This window comes from Octodon degus, unplaced genomic scaffold (assembly GCF_000260255.1).
Source record: "Octodon degus isolate 3935 unplaced genomic scaffold, OctDeg1.0 scaffold00107, whole genome shotgun sequence".
NCBI classification, from domain to species: Eukaryota; Metazoa; Chordata; class Mammalia; order Rodentia; family Octodontidae; genus Octodon; species Octodon degus.
In genome coordinates this window covers 835,566-852,236 of record NW_004524683.1, presented here as the reverse complement: position 1 = coordinate 852,236, position 16,671 = coordinate 835,566, and the positions used below count along the sequence as shown (strand labels likewise).

Genomic DNA, 16,671 nt, shown 5'->3' with positions numbered 1-16,671 from the left:
ATATATATATATGGTAATTTTTAAATCCTGATTACAGATTTTGTGCAAAGTGGAGAAAGAAAAAAGAGAGTGTTGAGATTAAGGACTGGATGAATATATGAAGAGTCTTTTCTCCTCCACAGGCAAATTATATAGTAAATTATAGTGTACAGATTGATTTTACAGTGTGAATTTGAAAAATATCTCACAACTTGCCCAAGATCACAAAGTTAGGTTTTGGCAGAGGTAGACCTTGTATTCAAGTTTCTGGTTATTGTACATTTTCTATTCCAGTTTTATTTCTTGAAGAAAATGTAAGTTTGCATATTCTTTTATTATACAAGACCAAAGAGGGCTTAAAGTATAGGCTTTGTAAAAATGGCTTAAATCCTCTATGATTTTCTGAAGGAAGGTTGTATATTTTATATAGAAATTCCTTCATATTTTTAGTATATCTCACTTCTAGTGATATGTTGACAAGTATCTTCATTTTACCACAGTTGTCCATTGTGATTTGATAGAGTATTGTTAACTCAGAACAGAGATGATCTGAGGCATTCTGAATCTTCTCATATGGATCTTATGATACCTTATTTAAACTTCTGTACTTTATACTATACCACTTAATATGTACATCCTCTCCCCTGATATTATTTTATTTGGATTTTCTGTGTAACACAGAGTCAATTGAGATTTCAATGTGTGGTATTTTAAACTGTTAACTTTTTGCATGTATTAATCTTATAATACTTTTCTACAAGGCCATTTGTGGTGCCCTGCATTTATATATGGTTTTGGTTTTAGGTTGGCTATGATATGACTAAAGAAGCTGCCAGAAGATGCTTTGAGAAATCGGGCCTGGGACCAAGTGATATTGATGTAATAGAACTTCATGACTGCTTTTCTCCAAATGAACTTCTGACTTATGAAGCCCTAGGACTCTGTCCAGAAGGTAGTATCTTTGATGCAGGCAGATTAATTGATTAAATTTCACTGAGAAAGCTTTAGTTTCACCATTAAACAGCAGAATTCACAAACTGCCTTTCTCTCCACATTGGCTATGCCTGAGAGCAAAGTGCATGCAAACTTTTTTTTTTGGCGGAACTGGGGATTGAAATCAGGCCCTTGCACTTGCCAGGGAAGCACTTATTCCACTGAGCCATCTCCCCGGCCCCAGCAAATGGTTTTAGTGGACTTTCTTAGAACATGAAGTTTTAGATGATGCAAGTACCAAGGTAATAGACTGTAAAAATAATTTATGTTATGCAAATCAGGAACACGTATAATATTCTTTTAATTTTTTTTTTAATTTAGGGAAGGGTCTACAGGGAGGGTCTTGTTACTAGATTGGACTCATAGTGATCCGTCTGTTTACAGCCTCCCAAGAGCTGGGGATTACAGGCGTGCGCCACCACGCCCAGTCTCAATTGCTGTCTCAGTGTGTCCTGAGGGGTGGGGCTGGCACAGCAGGCCTGGGAATGGAACATTTGGCCCCTCCGTCTGCTTGCAGGTGCTTTAATCTGCTGAGCTATTTGTATACTTTTAAATTTTAAAAAGGAATGTAATATCACATACAGCATCCCAAGTATTTCTTTTCGTGTGTGTGTGTGTGTGTGTGTGTGTGTGTGTGTGTGTGTTTCTGTAGATTGAACTCAAGGCATTTACAGTGAGCTGCATCCTCAGCCCTTTTCTTATTTTTTATTTTTGAGTTAGGTCTTACAGAGTCACTAAGTTGCCTGGGCTGGGTTCAAATGTTTGAGCTTTCTGCCTCAGCCTCATAAGGGGTGGGATTGTGAGCATGAGTACTTCTAATTGTGTTAAACTAAAGACACAGAAAGGAAAATGGAAAAAGTGGCTGGGGATATCTGAAAAAGATTTTTCTTTCATTTCTTTTTTTTTTTTGGCGGAACCAGGGATTGAACTCATGCCCTTGCGCTTGCCAGGGAAGCGCTTATTCCACTGAGCCATCTCCCCGGCCCCAAAATGGAATAAAGACTTTTTTTTTTTTTTGTTCCTCAAATGCCTTCAGGGCACTTTTGGCCAGCGGGAGAGTTGTGAGGTTCTAACTCCAGCAACCTGAGGCTGACAGCTTTGTGAAAGCAGCCACTTAAACGACTGAGCTAGGGCCAGGCCCCCTTTTCTTTCATTTCTAAAGTGTACTGTTTTCCTTTACTACCAGTGGTGTAGAAGAGCTGTAGTTGCTTTATTTCCTCGTGAACACTTGATATGGTCAGTTTTTAAAATGTCAGCCAAGTAGAGGAATATATAGTAGTATTTTGTTTTAGTTTTAATTTATACATAACTGATGACTTGTTGGTCAGTCATATATCTTCTCTGTGAAGTATCTTTTTGGCTCTTTACCCCCCTCCCCCATCTCCTTTTAGTTTGTTTGAGACAGGATCTCGCTGTGTAGTTCAGCATGCTCTTAAACTCACTGTGTAGCCCAGGTTGGCCAGGACTTTGTCATAATTCTCCTGCCTTAGCTTGCCTAGTGCTTGGGTAACAGACACGTACCACCATGATTTTTATTATTTTGTTTCCTTGCCTGCTTTTTTTTAGTATTTGAATATTTTCAGTATATCTTTTTAATGGATTATTGATTTTTAATTATAATTATTTGTGTTTTCATTCTGTCTGTCTGTCTTTGCTGGTTATTATAGGATGAGATTCAGGCTCTATTGCTCTTTAAAGTATTAAACATTTTCTTGTCTTCTTACCCACTACATGCCAGTGGTACCTTCTCCCACAGTTGTGACAACCCAAACTGTCTCCAGACATTGCCAACTGTACCTTGGAGTCAAAATTTCTGCAAGTTGAGGCCACTGCTATGAGAGCTGTAGTGAGTTACTATTGTGGCATTTCACATGAAGTGGGGAAACCCTGCAGCCATTTAGGTACATTAACTCCTTCCTCTTCTTTCGCTCTGACCCTTATGTCAAGTTTTCTCTGTTAATTACTTCCTTTAGCCTAAAGTACTTCTTTTAGCTTTTTTGAAGAGGAAGTTTCTTGGAGAGGAATTCTCTTGGTTTTTTCTCACCTGAGGAAGCCTTGAACTCCTAAAGAAATTTTTGCTGGTTGTACAATTCTGGTTTTTGTACTTGAAGTGTTCTATTGCATTCTTCTGGCATCTGTGATTTCTAATGGGTCTGTGGTCTTTCGAATTATTGCTCCTAATTGTTGTTCTGCTCTAATTTTCTTCTCTACCCCTGGCATTACAATGATGCACATATTAGAGTAGACCTTTTGATATCATCCCACAGGTGTCTGAAACTTTTCTGTGTGTGTGTACGTATATGTGGCACAGCAGGTTAAACCTGGGGCCACAGAGATCTGTTTGTTTTTAACCTCTTTTTTCCCTGTTTTTTTTTTTTTTTAGATTAAATAGTTTACATTGACATATCTTTAAATATGTCATTGACTCCTTCTTTATTATCTTTCCACGTTTGAGTTTTCTAGTAAGTTTTTATGTTTGCTTTTGAAGTAGTGGGGATAGAACCCAAGGATCCTGCATGCTAGCTAAGTGCTCTACCATTGAGCTATAACCCCAGCTGTAGTGAGTTTTTTATTTCAAATATTGTATTTTTTAGTTCTGAAATTTCCATTCAGTTCATTTTATAGTTTATTTTTCTCTGCTAATAACCTATATCTTTGTCTTTGTTTCTAGTGTGACTTTTTCCCTTGTAGTTCCACTGTCTGTGTTAAAGTCTGATAATTCCATAACCTGAACTTTCTCAGCTTTTATACCTATTGATGGTATTTTCCTTTGAGATTTGCTTACATTTTTCTGGTTCTTTGTATGTTAATTTCAGATTTTAGCTTGGACATGGTGAATAGTATGCTGTATAGATCCTCTAGGGAAAGTTGATGTTTTTATCTTAGCAAGAAGTCAACCCAATTTTTTTTGACAAATTCTGCATTGTCTTCTGAAGTTAGTGGCTAAAGCTGTTATTCCATTCTCTAAGCTGTGCTGGTTTGGGTCCATCCTGTGCGTACTTTGCTCAGGAGTGAGTCTGAGACTCAAATAGGTTCATGATAGAAGCAGAAGGTCCTCTTCTCTGGCTCTCCGCAATGTGGCCTTCTTCCCTGACTCCCCAGCTGCAGGGATTTCTTGCCCTGGTGCCTGTGGTTGGAAGATGGGTTTCTGTTTGCTTGTGCTCCTTGTGCTGCCCCAGGACTGTGCTCACTGTAGAGTGAAACTACTGGGACAGAGCCTGAAGAAGGTAACTGGAACTCACCTGTGTGCAGTGATTTCTCCAAGATCTCACTCTCCCAACAACACGCATCCTCAGGGGTTGTTTTTAGTATTTTATCTAGTGTTTTCACTTGTGTTCAGTGGAGAAGTGTACCAGGGAACATCTGCCAAACTGGTGCCGACTCTCAGTGTTAACTGCCACATGTATGGTGATGATTTCAGGTTTATGTTCCTAGCTCCCACTGCTTCGGGTATCCAGGTGCCTACTTTTTAGGTTTTCTTTCTCACTACTTTTGATTGCTCATAAGCCTCTCACACCTGCATTCATAATTCAGTTCTTGATATTCCCTGAGTTTCTTCCTCCCTCACTCTCCTCCAGCCTATAATGGTCAAATTGGAAACTGTGGTGTCATTCTTGAGTGCTTGCTCACACAGCCCACAATAAATGCATCTCTGAATCCTGCTGGCTATGGACTTTATCCTCAAAATGAACACAGATATGACCATTCTGTGCCACACTTTAGCATACTAGCCTTGTTTCTTAGCAGAGATCCTTGTGATAGTTTTAGCCTGGTCCCTGATTTGCCTTGTCTTCACTAGACTGAAACCAGATGATCCTGGAAGACTATGTGACAGGTCAATGTCACTCTTCCATTCAAAGCCCAGGAGTTTCTCTTCTGACTCAGCAGCCCAGAGCCAGGCGCAGTCTCTGCGCTCCCCACTCCCGTCTCTGACCTCTTCTGCTGCCCTGACTCAGCTCTCCTGCAGCTGCACCAGCCCCCTGTAAGCTCTGCAGGTTGCTCCTACCCCAGGGCCTTTGATTTATTGTCACTACCTGAAGTTTTTGATTCATGTCTCCTCCGTGGAAACCTGTAAATGCCTTGCCGCCATCTTCCTTGTCCCAACATTTCCTGAACTCGCTTTTCCGCCTTCTTTTCCTGGTGTTTATGGCCACCCTACATATCATTATTTTACGTATTTTACATATTGACTATCTCTTCCTCACCCTTCTTTTTTTAAAAATAATTTTTAAAATATTTATTTATTTCTTTGGTACAGGGTCTTGCAAACGCTCAGACTCATAGTGATCCTCCTGTCTCAGCCTCCCCAGCACTGAGATTACAGGCAGGTTCCACCATGCCTGCTTTCGGTGGCCAGCACAGCATGCAGTATTGGGAATCAAACCTGGGTCCTTGCACTTGCCAGCCAGGTGCTTAGACCGCCAAGCTATCGCCCCAGCCCTTTTCCTTATCCTTCTTTTCGCAATAAATTAAATACCTTAAGAGCAGGGATTTTTGTCTTTTTCATTCACTATTGAATCCATAAGTTCACATATTACATTTTGGCACATAATGGACAAAATGATTGCTTTCTAAAGGTGTACACATTTATGTTCCTGTCTGCAGTAAATAGGGTGGTTAGTTACAATACTTTCATCTCTGGCTCATTGTTAGTTGATAAGTTCAAGATAACTTTTCTCAAGAATCTCTTGATAATATTTTACTACCTACCTCACAGGTTTGTATTTTGGGAGAAAATTTTGGGAGAAAATGTGTCATAACGTTTTCTCTTCTTGTGGATGTTTATATTTCATCTGCTCTGACTTGGTGCAGTAACAACACTTAGCTGTTTTGAAGCAAGGATAGCAAGTAGGATACACATGATCACTGGAGCCGTGTAGTAAGTTCTGTCAAAAACAAACCCAAAAAGAAAACACCTTAGCTGTGTGTGTGTGTGTGTGTGTGTGTGTGTGTGTGAGAGAGAGAGAGAGAGAGAGAGAGAATCTGTAACCTAGATTTAAAGTCAGTTTAGGAGCATTACCTAAATTCTGTGATGAGTACATTTCATTTTACTAGTAGTCCCTTTGTTTTTTATTTCTCATTCTTGCCTTGGCTATATTCATCTAAAAAATGGGAATGATAGCTTGAAGTTAAATTATATAAACATACAAAAATAATTATAAGAACATCTGCTATATATAAGGACTCCTTGTATATTATCACCACCACTGCTGTGATTTATTTGGGACACCTACCTCTTACTACTTTATCAGAGGTACCATCTAGAAGGATATTTTATACAGTGCATATACTTTCACTTACTTCATCCTCTCAAACAGTGACCAGGACATTAGCAGGAATGTTTAAGCTGACAGGCATATAAGCAATGTTTTCTTCCTCTTTTGTAGTTCAACAGCATTTTCAGTCATTTCCCTTAATTTAATTTAATTTAATTTAATTTTTTATTTTTTTGGTGGAACCTGGGATTGAACTCAGACTCTTGCGCTTGCCAGGCAAGCGCTTATTCTACTGAGTCATCTCCCCAGCCCCTCATTTCCCTTAATTTTATGAAGGTGCCCTTTTTTCTTGCCTTTCCCTGTTAATTTAAAATACTTGGATACTCTATAGCAGTACAGTACAGTTGACAATGGAATTAATGAATAAATTACGAATTTTAAAGCTCCTATAATTATTTTACTTGTAGCATTAAATAATATTGTATCCATCTCATGTCCTTTCTTCTGGCTGTTGAATCTTAATATATTTGGAGCAACTTTGGAAGGTGGTAGGAAAACAAGTAGGAATTTTTTAAATACAGGGTATGTCAGAGAAGGTCAGCCTTTAGTACTTAATAATTACTTAACTTTCAGAAGTGCTTTTCCAACTTGTTATTAAACTGTTAAAAAATGTTTGCTCTAAGCTGGAGTAGTGATGCATGGCTGACAGTTTAGCCCTTAGGGAGGCACAGGCGGCAGGATTGCAAGTTGGAGCCCAGTGTCGGCAATTCAATGAGATCCTGTCTCAGAAGTAACAGATAGATGGGGCTGGTGAGATGGCTCAGTGGTCTAAAGCACCTACTTAGAACAAGCTCAGCAAAGCACAGGGACCGTGGTTCGATCCCCAGCACCACATGCCAGCCAGCCCCGCCCCCTGGTGGGCTGAGCTGGCCACACACACACACACACGCGCGCGTGCGTGCGCGCACACACACACATAAATAAAATTAAAAAAAAGAAAAGAAATAACAGATAGATGATAGATAGATGGATGGATAGATAGATAGATAGATAGATAGATAGATAGATAGACAGACAGATAGATGAGTGAATGTGCTGGGGCTGTAGTTCATTGATAGAGTACTTAGATTCCATCGCTGTACAAAAAATTTCTTGAAGTTCTTGACTAGATGAGTAAATTAAAAACGAGCAATTTGTCTCAATATTATCTTTAATGCTTATGAATATTATTTTTCATTCTACAGGACAAGGTGGAACCCTGGTTGATAGAGCAGATAATACTTACGGAGGAAAGTGGGTCATAAATCCTAGCGGTGGATTGCTTTCCAAGGGACACCCACTGGGAGCTACAGGTAATACGACTTACAGATTTCATAAGCGTGTGTCATTTTTGCCATAAGTGTGGTTTAGCCCTTGCTTTGAATGTAGGTTTTTATTCTCCAGATTTAACTAGTGCTTTTAAAAAGTTACTAATGTTTACAGTACATAATGATTACCTTCTGCATAAAAAGTTGGTACATGTACATAACACATCTTAATTTTTTAGGCCCCTTTCTCCTCCATTCCATCCCAGCTGCATCTTCCCCTACCCCTCCTTCTCTCTCTCTCTCTCTCTCTCTCTCTCTCTCTCTCTCTCTCTCTCTCTCTCCTCCCATCATCTTTTATTTTGCTCTTGTATTTTGGGTTGTATAAGAGAAATCATGCAGTATTTAAGCTTGTATGATTTATTTCACTTAACATTAAGGTCTCAAAGTATATCCATTTTCGTACAAATTACTCATGTTTATCCTTCTTTATGACAAAGTAGTACTCTGTTGTATGTAATGCCACATTGTATTTACCCATTCTTCTTATGATGGTAATACAGGCTGCTTCCAAAATTTAGCTTTTGTGGGCTATGCTTCTATAAACATGGTTATGCTTGCATTACTGTCTCAGGATGAATTTAACTCTTTTTGGTTAGGTCTTATATTTTGGAGAGGTCTACTTTATGAGTTCTTTATACATTTTAGATATTAGTTCTCTGTCTGAAAAGAAGATGGAAAAATTGTTTTCCCATTTTGTAGGTTGTCTCTGTTTTATTAGTTTCTTTGATGTGCAGAAGCTTTTTAATTTGATATGATCCCATTTGTTGGTTCTGGTGTAATCTCTTGTGCAATTGGAGTTCTGTTCAGAAGTTCTTGCCTGTGCCTCCAGGAGATGTATCTGTTTGGAGCCAGGCACAGTGGCACACATTTGTAATGCTGGCACTCAGGGCTGAGGCAGGAGTGTCACTAGGAGTTTGTCTTGGTTACTTTTCTCTTGTTGCTGAAACAAAATATCTAATGCCCAATTAAGGTAGGAAAAGTTTACGTAGCTCATAGTTCCTGAAGGTTTTAGTCCATAATCAGCGGGCCTTGAGCCCATGGCAATCTTTCTGCTGCAGCCTCCTGAGTCCTGGGATTACAGGCATGCACCACCACTCTCATCCCTCTCAGCCTTTCTTTCTCTTCCTCCTCCTCCTCTTCCTCCTCCTCCTCCTCCTCCTCCTCCTCCTCTTCTTCCTCCTCCTCCTGTTTTTATTATTTATTTGATACAGGGTCTAAATAAACAGATCAGACTTGTAATGATCCTCCTGATTTCAGTCTTCCCAGCTCTGGGATTACAGGCAAGCACCACCACGCCTGGTATCAGTTGCCAGCACGCCTGGGGACTAGGCTGGCGAGGCATGTGGTGCTGGGGATCAAACCTGGTCCCTGCCTTGCCTAAGCAGGCTCTTAGTCTGCTGAGCTATCTCGCTGACCCAGCCTTTCTTTTTTTAAATTACTACTTCAGGGTTCGATCCCTGGCACCATATACCGTGCTGGCCCCATCCCTGGGTGCGCTGAGTCTGGGACCGAGACCAGATGTGGTGGCACACACCTGTAATCCCAGCACTGGGTTGGCTGAAAATAGGAGGATTGCTAGGAGTCCAAGCTGCATAGTGAGGCCCTATACCAAATACATAAAAAATAAAAAATAAATTACTACTTTAAAAAAAATTTAATGCCTGCTCAAAGGAATGCAGTATACATCCTTCACTTACCAGCATCTCTTCAAATAGTGTTATACCACCTCTGAGATAATGAGAGGCTTAGATTTCTGTTCTTTACATTTCTGTTCATCTCTTCTATTCTTTGTGTTGTTATTGTCATTTACTTCCATATAGGTTATAAATCTCACAGTATACAATTACTGAGTTTAAAAATCTAATATTTTGAAAACAATTTAAAATGAGGGGAGTGAGAGTATTATAAATGGGAGTGGCAAAATAACAATATTAGAAAATCCTCTTATTTATAAGAGTGCCAGCAACATTGGCAACAATTATCAAGATAAGCTATTTTCATAACTTGTGGAAGTTTCCAATGATTTATTACCACAGTCTGTATTTATTTAAGACAGCAAAAGAGCCCTGACTCTGTGTAAAATAGTAAGTTTTGTGGTGTTTAGCTTGTTTTAATTTCACAGCTTCGTGGTGACCTCAAAAACCAATCATGGCAGCCTAGGTGGCTCAGAAAGGGTCCAAATGGAGTTGGAACTTTTTCAAAGCCCCATCTTCAGAGAACTGTCATTATTTATCCTCCCTGGCAGTTTCCTGGTAAACTCCACTTGAAAAGTTTGTCTTTATTAATCCGACTGAAAACTCAGCACAAAGAACGTCTTCCCCAGTTAGCAACAGCTGCTTAACTGTGCAGATAGGTATGGTGTCAGTTGAGGCCAACAATAAACTAACCGAAAGGCTTTAAAGGAAGCTGGGACAATGAGATGTCCACAGGGGTTTCCAAGAGATCTGACACATTTTGGGGAAAATCTGGAAGGCCAAGTGTGTGCATAATGCCCTGCACGTAGCCAGAGCTATGTGTGTGTCAGGGAAGACCTCACCTGAAACTAACCTTGGGCTCCACACAGCAAACAATAAGGCAAGAGTGGCAAACTGCATGATGGATTTGATCTCAGCACACATGTGGACACAGAGCCTCAGCAAAGACCAGGAGACTTTTAGTTCCAGGTGTCTAAACAGATCTCTGCCTTGTCAGTGGCTGATCACTAAGTGAACCAAGAAGAAAAATTCTAAAATAGACATATGTGGTAATATGTAGCAAAGAATACATATGTGACAAAGAATACTTATGTGACAAAGAATATAGACTTTATAGAATTAGTTTGGAAGAGTCACAAAATAAACAACAGTAGGAACAAATTACAGAACAGGGAGATAATCTGATTTTTAGAACAGCCACAGTATATTTCTTTAAATGTCCAATTTGCAATAAAAAACTATGAGACAGGCAAAGAAACTGGCCCACACACAGAGGGGAAAAGCAGTCAATAGAAACTATCCTGGAAGGACCTACAATATTGGATTACTAGGTGAAGACTATTTTCAGCATAGTTACCGAACTAACAAGAACTATATATAAATAACTGAAGGAAAATTGTAAATGTTTTATCAAAGTAGGAAACATCAGTACATAGACAAATTATAGAAAAGAACCAATATAGTGATTCTAGAGTTGCGAAGAAATCCAACATGAAGATCAAGAATAAATGCACAGGTTTTAGTGGACATAAAATGTAAAGATGTTGTCGGGGAAAGAGAGCCATTTAAGAATAATGAGAAGGAAAGTTCACCTAGCCAGTGGAGAAGAGCATTTAAGAAGAGGCCAGAAATGTTAAGAGTAAAAGAATCCTTTGCATTTGGCTGTTACAAGGTCATTGTGAGTCCTGCGACAACTATGTTTTTCATGGAAACACATGGTATTAGAACAATTTAGAAATGAGAAAATGGCAGTAATAGCGCAGGTACGCTTTTGGGAAAGGTAGCTAGGAATGGAGGGATGGAAGGGGATATACCCAAGGCTGGGTGTGTTCTGTGTGAAAGAAGTCTTTGGTTCTATCCTAAATTCTTCAGCTTTTTTTTGTACATAGCTTAGCTGACTAATCTTAGTTTTCTTACATGTAAAATGGGAATAAAATGCAGTCCATATTACCTAAGGCTGTTCTGTGGATTCACTGAGAAAAATACATGTATTAGCTGAGTGCCCCAAAGATAGTAGGAACATAGTAATTCCTAGTATTCTTCACTATCATTTCTACGAAAGGAAATCCTAATGGCTCACTTACATAGCTATTTATTTTATTATTGTGTTTTTGAGACAGGGTCTCACTATGCAGTTCAGGCTGACCTTGAGCTCCCTTTGTAGCTCAAGCTGGCCTCAAACTCCTGCAGAATTCCTGCTTCAGCTTCCCAAGTGCTAGGATTACGGGTATGCACCACCACACTCAGTGTTTGTTTTGTTTTTTTGTTTCTTGTTTTATTTGGCCATCAGTATTACTCTTACTTATATAATAGTATGGAAAATAATTCATAACTATTTTAGAAAAAGAACATTGTTTAATTTATATAGGAAATATTTTTCCTTCTATTATGACAGCCACAAGGCATCAGATCTCTGTGTAAATGTTGTACCAGTGCTACACAGATGTTATTTTTAAACTTTTTCCCTTTGGTAAATAGACTAAACTGTTTTCTTAACTTAAAAAGAATCAAGTCATACTTCAGTGTTGATTCTTGTTGCTAAAGGGACATAAGAAAGTAAAGGTGATAAATACGCCTGTGGCATGGTGACCGAAGCCTTAAAAAGTCACAGGGGGTGTGACAGTGCTTTCGGTTCCCCTTTGCATAGACCGTTAGTTACTGCAGTGGACATCTGTGTTTCATCAGGAGCTGAATACAGCATTCAGTTTGTCATTTTTATTGACACAGAACTTTTTTTTGCCTCTGAAATAGCATGTTTTTTTGTCATGTGCTGTGGGATAATGTGCCATTCTGTGATATTTTTGTTCTTCTAGTCATTGAAATACTCAGAAATAATACTGGAAAGTAACAATATAATTAATTAATTAATTCAGTAATTTCATATCCATATCCTTTCTTAAATCTGAGACAGTTTTCAACAATAAGATATGTAGTTCTCCCCCAAAATTGTGCCTACATATTTGTAGTAGCATTATTCGTAACAGCTAGAAAGTGGAAATAACCTGGATGTCCCTCATCAGTGGTGAGCAGACAAACGAAATGTGATATAGTCGTACGTGGCATATTCTTCAGCAAGGAAAGGAATGAAATACTGATTCATACTAAAACATAGTTGAACCTTAAGAACATTTTGCTAAGTTAAAGCAGTCCTAACAGATCATAGAGTGTATGATTCCATCTTAACAGAATATCCAGAATAGGCAAATAAGTCCACAGAGATAATGAATAGATTAGTGATTTCTTAGGACAGAAAGATGTGCTAAGGTAAGAGGAGAGGGGATAGAGTTCCTTTTTGAGCTGATGAAAATACCCTAAAATTGACTAGTGGTGGTAGTACATATCTGCGAACTTACTGAAAAGTGGTAAATTGTGTACTTGAAATAGATAATTTGTTTTGGCAATAGTGTACATGCACCTGACTACCAGCCAAAACAAGATAGAGCATACTTCCATTACCACAGAAAGATCCATCCTATTTCTTTTAATCTTTTGGCTTCCTCAAACATTCCTCTCTCATTTTCCACCACCATTGGGATAAGCCTTTTGACTTCTGTCACTGTAGATTAGTTGTGCTGATCCTAGGACTTCATGTAAGTGGAGCTGTTCAGTGTGTAGGCAGGTGGAGTTATACGTGAATGTATGTACTCGCGAGTCTGACTTCTCCCACTCAGCATGATGTGAAGTTCATCCAAGTTTTTCTCCTATCAGTACTGTGTTCTTTTCCCTTGCCAAGTATTTCTTGTAGTATTCCACTGTTGAAACATAGCAGTTTGTTTATCCATTCTCCTGTTGATAAGTGTCTGAGTTGTTTCCTAGTTGAGGCTGTTATGATTGAAACTACTATAAATATTTTGCGCAAGTCTCCTTGCTGAAATATGTCTTTATTTCTTCTATATTAATAAGTAGGAGTGGAATTGCTAGGTCATAGGACATATGTATGTGTAATCTTATAAGAAACAGCCAAATAGTTCTCTAAAGGGTTGTCATTTGCTTTTTAATATTATAGCTAGATGACAAATACTTATTTATTTATATGTTTATTTATTTATTGTCTTTTTGAGATAGGGTGTCATTATGTGGTTCAGACTGGCCTTGAACTCTGTAGCCCAGGCTGGCCTTGAACTCCCAGCCAGTCCTTCTGCCTCAGTCTCCTGAGTGCTAGGATTACAGGCATGCACCTCTACACCTAGGTTAGATGACAAATTTTTAATATTTAGCACTTTCAAAAAAATATTTAGCCACTTTCTTTTTTTATTTATCCTTGGTTTTATTTGTCAATCCATATTAATGTTTCTTACAAATTATTACACTGATATAAATGCATAACTTTTGTGTTGTGTTTATAACCTTTCAGGGTGTGTGTGTATCACCTTGTGAACTACTTTTTTCACTTATATATTAAAATTATTCTGTACAGATATTCTTCATTCTTTTTTAATACTTATATAATCGAATTTTCAAAAATTTAGTCACTCTCTTACCTATAAACATGTATGTTGTATCAAGATTTTTTTGGTACAGTGATGGCATCCCTGTATCTTTCTGTACATTTATAAATACATTTATAGAGTTAATTCTTTTTCTTTCTTTCTTTCTTTCTTTCTTTCTTTCTTTCTTTCTTTCTTTTTTTTTTTTTGTATTTTAGGGAAGGGCCTACAGGGTATTCAGGGTCTCACTACTAGATCAGACTCATAATGATCCGCCTGTTTACAGCCTCCCACGAGCTGGGATTACAGGCATGTGCCACCAAGCCCAGTCTCAGTTGCTGTCTCAGCATGCCCCAGGGAGGGGCCGGCACAGCAGGCCCTGGGTATTGAACCCCCCAACCCTGCACCTACTTGTAGGTGCTTTAATCCACTGAGCTAGTTGGCCAGCCCTTATAGTGTTAATTCTAAACACTGGATTAACCACATCAATAGGTAGTATGTACTATATTTAAAAATTGGTAGGGATTGCCGAGTTTGTTCAAAGAAGATTGTATCAGTGTATAGAACCAGCAACGGAGTAGGAGGGTGCTTGTCTTCAATATTGTCAACATTGGATTATCTTATTACATGTCAAAAAATTTCCCAGTTTTGGCAAGTCATTCATTCCCTCCATGGTTCCTAAAAAGCTAACCTAAAACATCCCAGAAAGATAGAAGTTACTCAGTTTTAAAAATACTCTGAAGAAAAAGGAGGGCTACAAGGAAAGCCAACATTTTGGCCCTAGCCTTCTAAGGTCAATTAAGACTCAGGACATATGAGAACTTGTACTGTAACGTCATGTACCTCGGTAGTGTTCTAAATTTTCTGATCAAGAAGATTATGGGGCCAAAGAGGAAAGTGATTGATGATGTAGAGTGTGCCTAAGGAGAGTCACATGGGGAGAAGACACTCTCTCAGGCTTTCACAGAGAGCACATTGGCCAAGCAATGGCCGTGACTCATCCACATGGCTGCACTGACAAAGGTTCTACAATCTGAGGTACAGGATCTCAGGACAAATCCTGAGGGCATTTCACTGACCTTCTCAGACCCAAAAGCTACAACTCTTGTTGCATAGGTCCTGCTTTACCTTGGTCTTAACCATCCAGTAGAAAAGTATGAAGACGAAATATAGGAAATAAAGCCATGCTGTTATGTTGAGCTGTGGGGGACTCAGGTCAATAATTTCTGACATTGCCAGTTAAACAGAAGACCCAATGCTATTATGGGCTACTGGACTCTTTTGGAATATTTTGCTGAGTTTACACACCTATAATATTCAATAACGGAACTTAGAAAAAACGGGGTATACCAATGAATGTCCATTTTGTATCTGTGTATTCAAAGTGGTTAGGATAGATATATAGTTGCATTCTCTTAATGAATAGAACGATTTGTTCTAATGGTGTTTGTAAATAGGATCACAAGTCCGCATCTTGTACAGCAATTAACCACTAAGAAGAATATATGCAGTGTATTATTTGTTGAAACTGTACTTCCGATTCGATTTGAAACTGTCTCATTGCTATCTGTTTATCAATAAAACTTTGGAAAAAAAATAAAATTAAAAAAAAAGAATCTCATTTAGACAATAAAGACTGTGCTAGCAAAAAAAAAATATTGAAACTGTCCTACCAATTTGATTTGAAACTGTCTCGTTGCTATTTGTCTCTCAATAAAATTATGGGAAAAAAGTAAAAAAAAAAATATGCAATGTATTAATTATTGTAACTGTCCTACTAACCTGATTTGAAACTGCCTCACTGCTACTTCTTTCTTAATAAAATTAATTTAAATACAGCAATTAACCACTAAGAAGAATATATGTAGTGTAAAAAAAATAAAAAATAAAAAATAAATAAATAAATAAAATTAATTTAAAATAAAAAAAATACTCTGAAAAGGAGGCACATGTCTTCCAGAGCATCCTTTGATAGCTCTTTCCAGTATTTATGTCTGTGCTGCTGGTAAAGCTTTCCTATTATTTGTCTCTGGTGACAAGGTAGCATTTTGAGGGAAAAATGGAAAAATCTTGATGATTTGAGTGATAGTCTGCATGGAGATGAGTTGCTGAGCAGTAAGTGTTTATTTGCTGCATACTATGGGTTGGACACACTTCAAGTAAATCAGACACATGGCCAGTAGCTGTGGTGTGGTCCAAGATAGAACTCAGGCTGGAAAATGTGTCAGAATGACAGCTCTGAGTAGTTGAAATATTTTCCCCCTGGTTACCTGGATAACAAACTGCTATAAGATTCTGAAAGAATCAGAAAATGGTCAAGTGAGTTTTTCTCAGACATGGTAAGACCGTCTTGGCAGTCCTCTTCTGCCACAGGGGTTGCTTTAATGGAAAGACTGGAGGGCCACTTTGGTGACAACTCAGTATTGGAACATTAACATTGAAGTCAAAGCTCCAGCTTAGTGTCCAAATAATAGTAACATATTTTGCTTTAGTTTTTAAAGTGCTTTTTATAAGTACTGCCCAATGCACACATACATATACATGTAATATATTACAGTAATATTACATATTGTGTTACATTAATATGCAATATATTACAGTATATATTAATATACAGTGTATACTAATTATGATTACATGAGTAATTATAATACAAGACAGAGAAGCACAGAGCAGAGCTATGAAAGGAAGACAAAGGGAAGAAGGATAACAGGGGTGAAGAGCTCCTAAAGATTCCCTCTGTGTGAGGCACTTTGCTAGCATTTCTATCTACGTGGAGTTCAGAAGAGATGCAGAAAGAAGAGCATATTTGAATTCAGCCTGAGTATTAATTCCTTCTCCTTGCTATAGACTCTACCTTTGTTATTTTCTCAATAATAAAAACACCAGGGGGCAGGGGAGATGGCTCAGTGGAATAAGCACTTCCCTGACAAGTGCAAGGGCCTGAGTTCAATCCTCAATTCTGCCAAAAAATAAAATAAAATAATAATAATAA

General features: G+C 38.3%; 1 protein-coding gene across 1 annotated transcript in view; it reads left to right on the top strand.

The window, feature by feature from the left end:
- The window catches only part of Scp2 (sterol carrier protein 2), a 126,384-nt gene that overhangs the window by 64,132 nt on the left and 45,581 nt on the right, over window positions 1-16,671 (top strand). Inside the window, exons 10-11 of the mRNA XM_004639220.3 lie at window positions 784-931; window positions 7,433-7,540. Coding sequence (XP_004639277.3) covers window positions 784-931; window positions 7,433-7,540 — 256 coding nt within the window. The remainder of the gene's footprint in view (window positions 1-783; window positions 932-7,432; window positions 7,541-16,671) is intronic.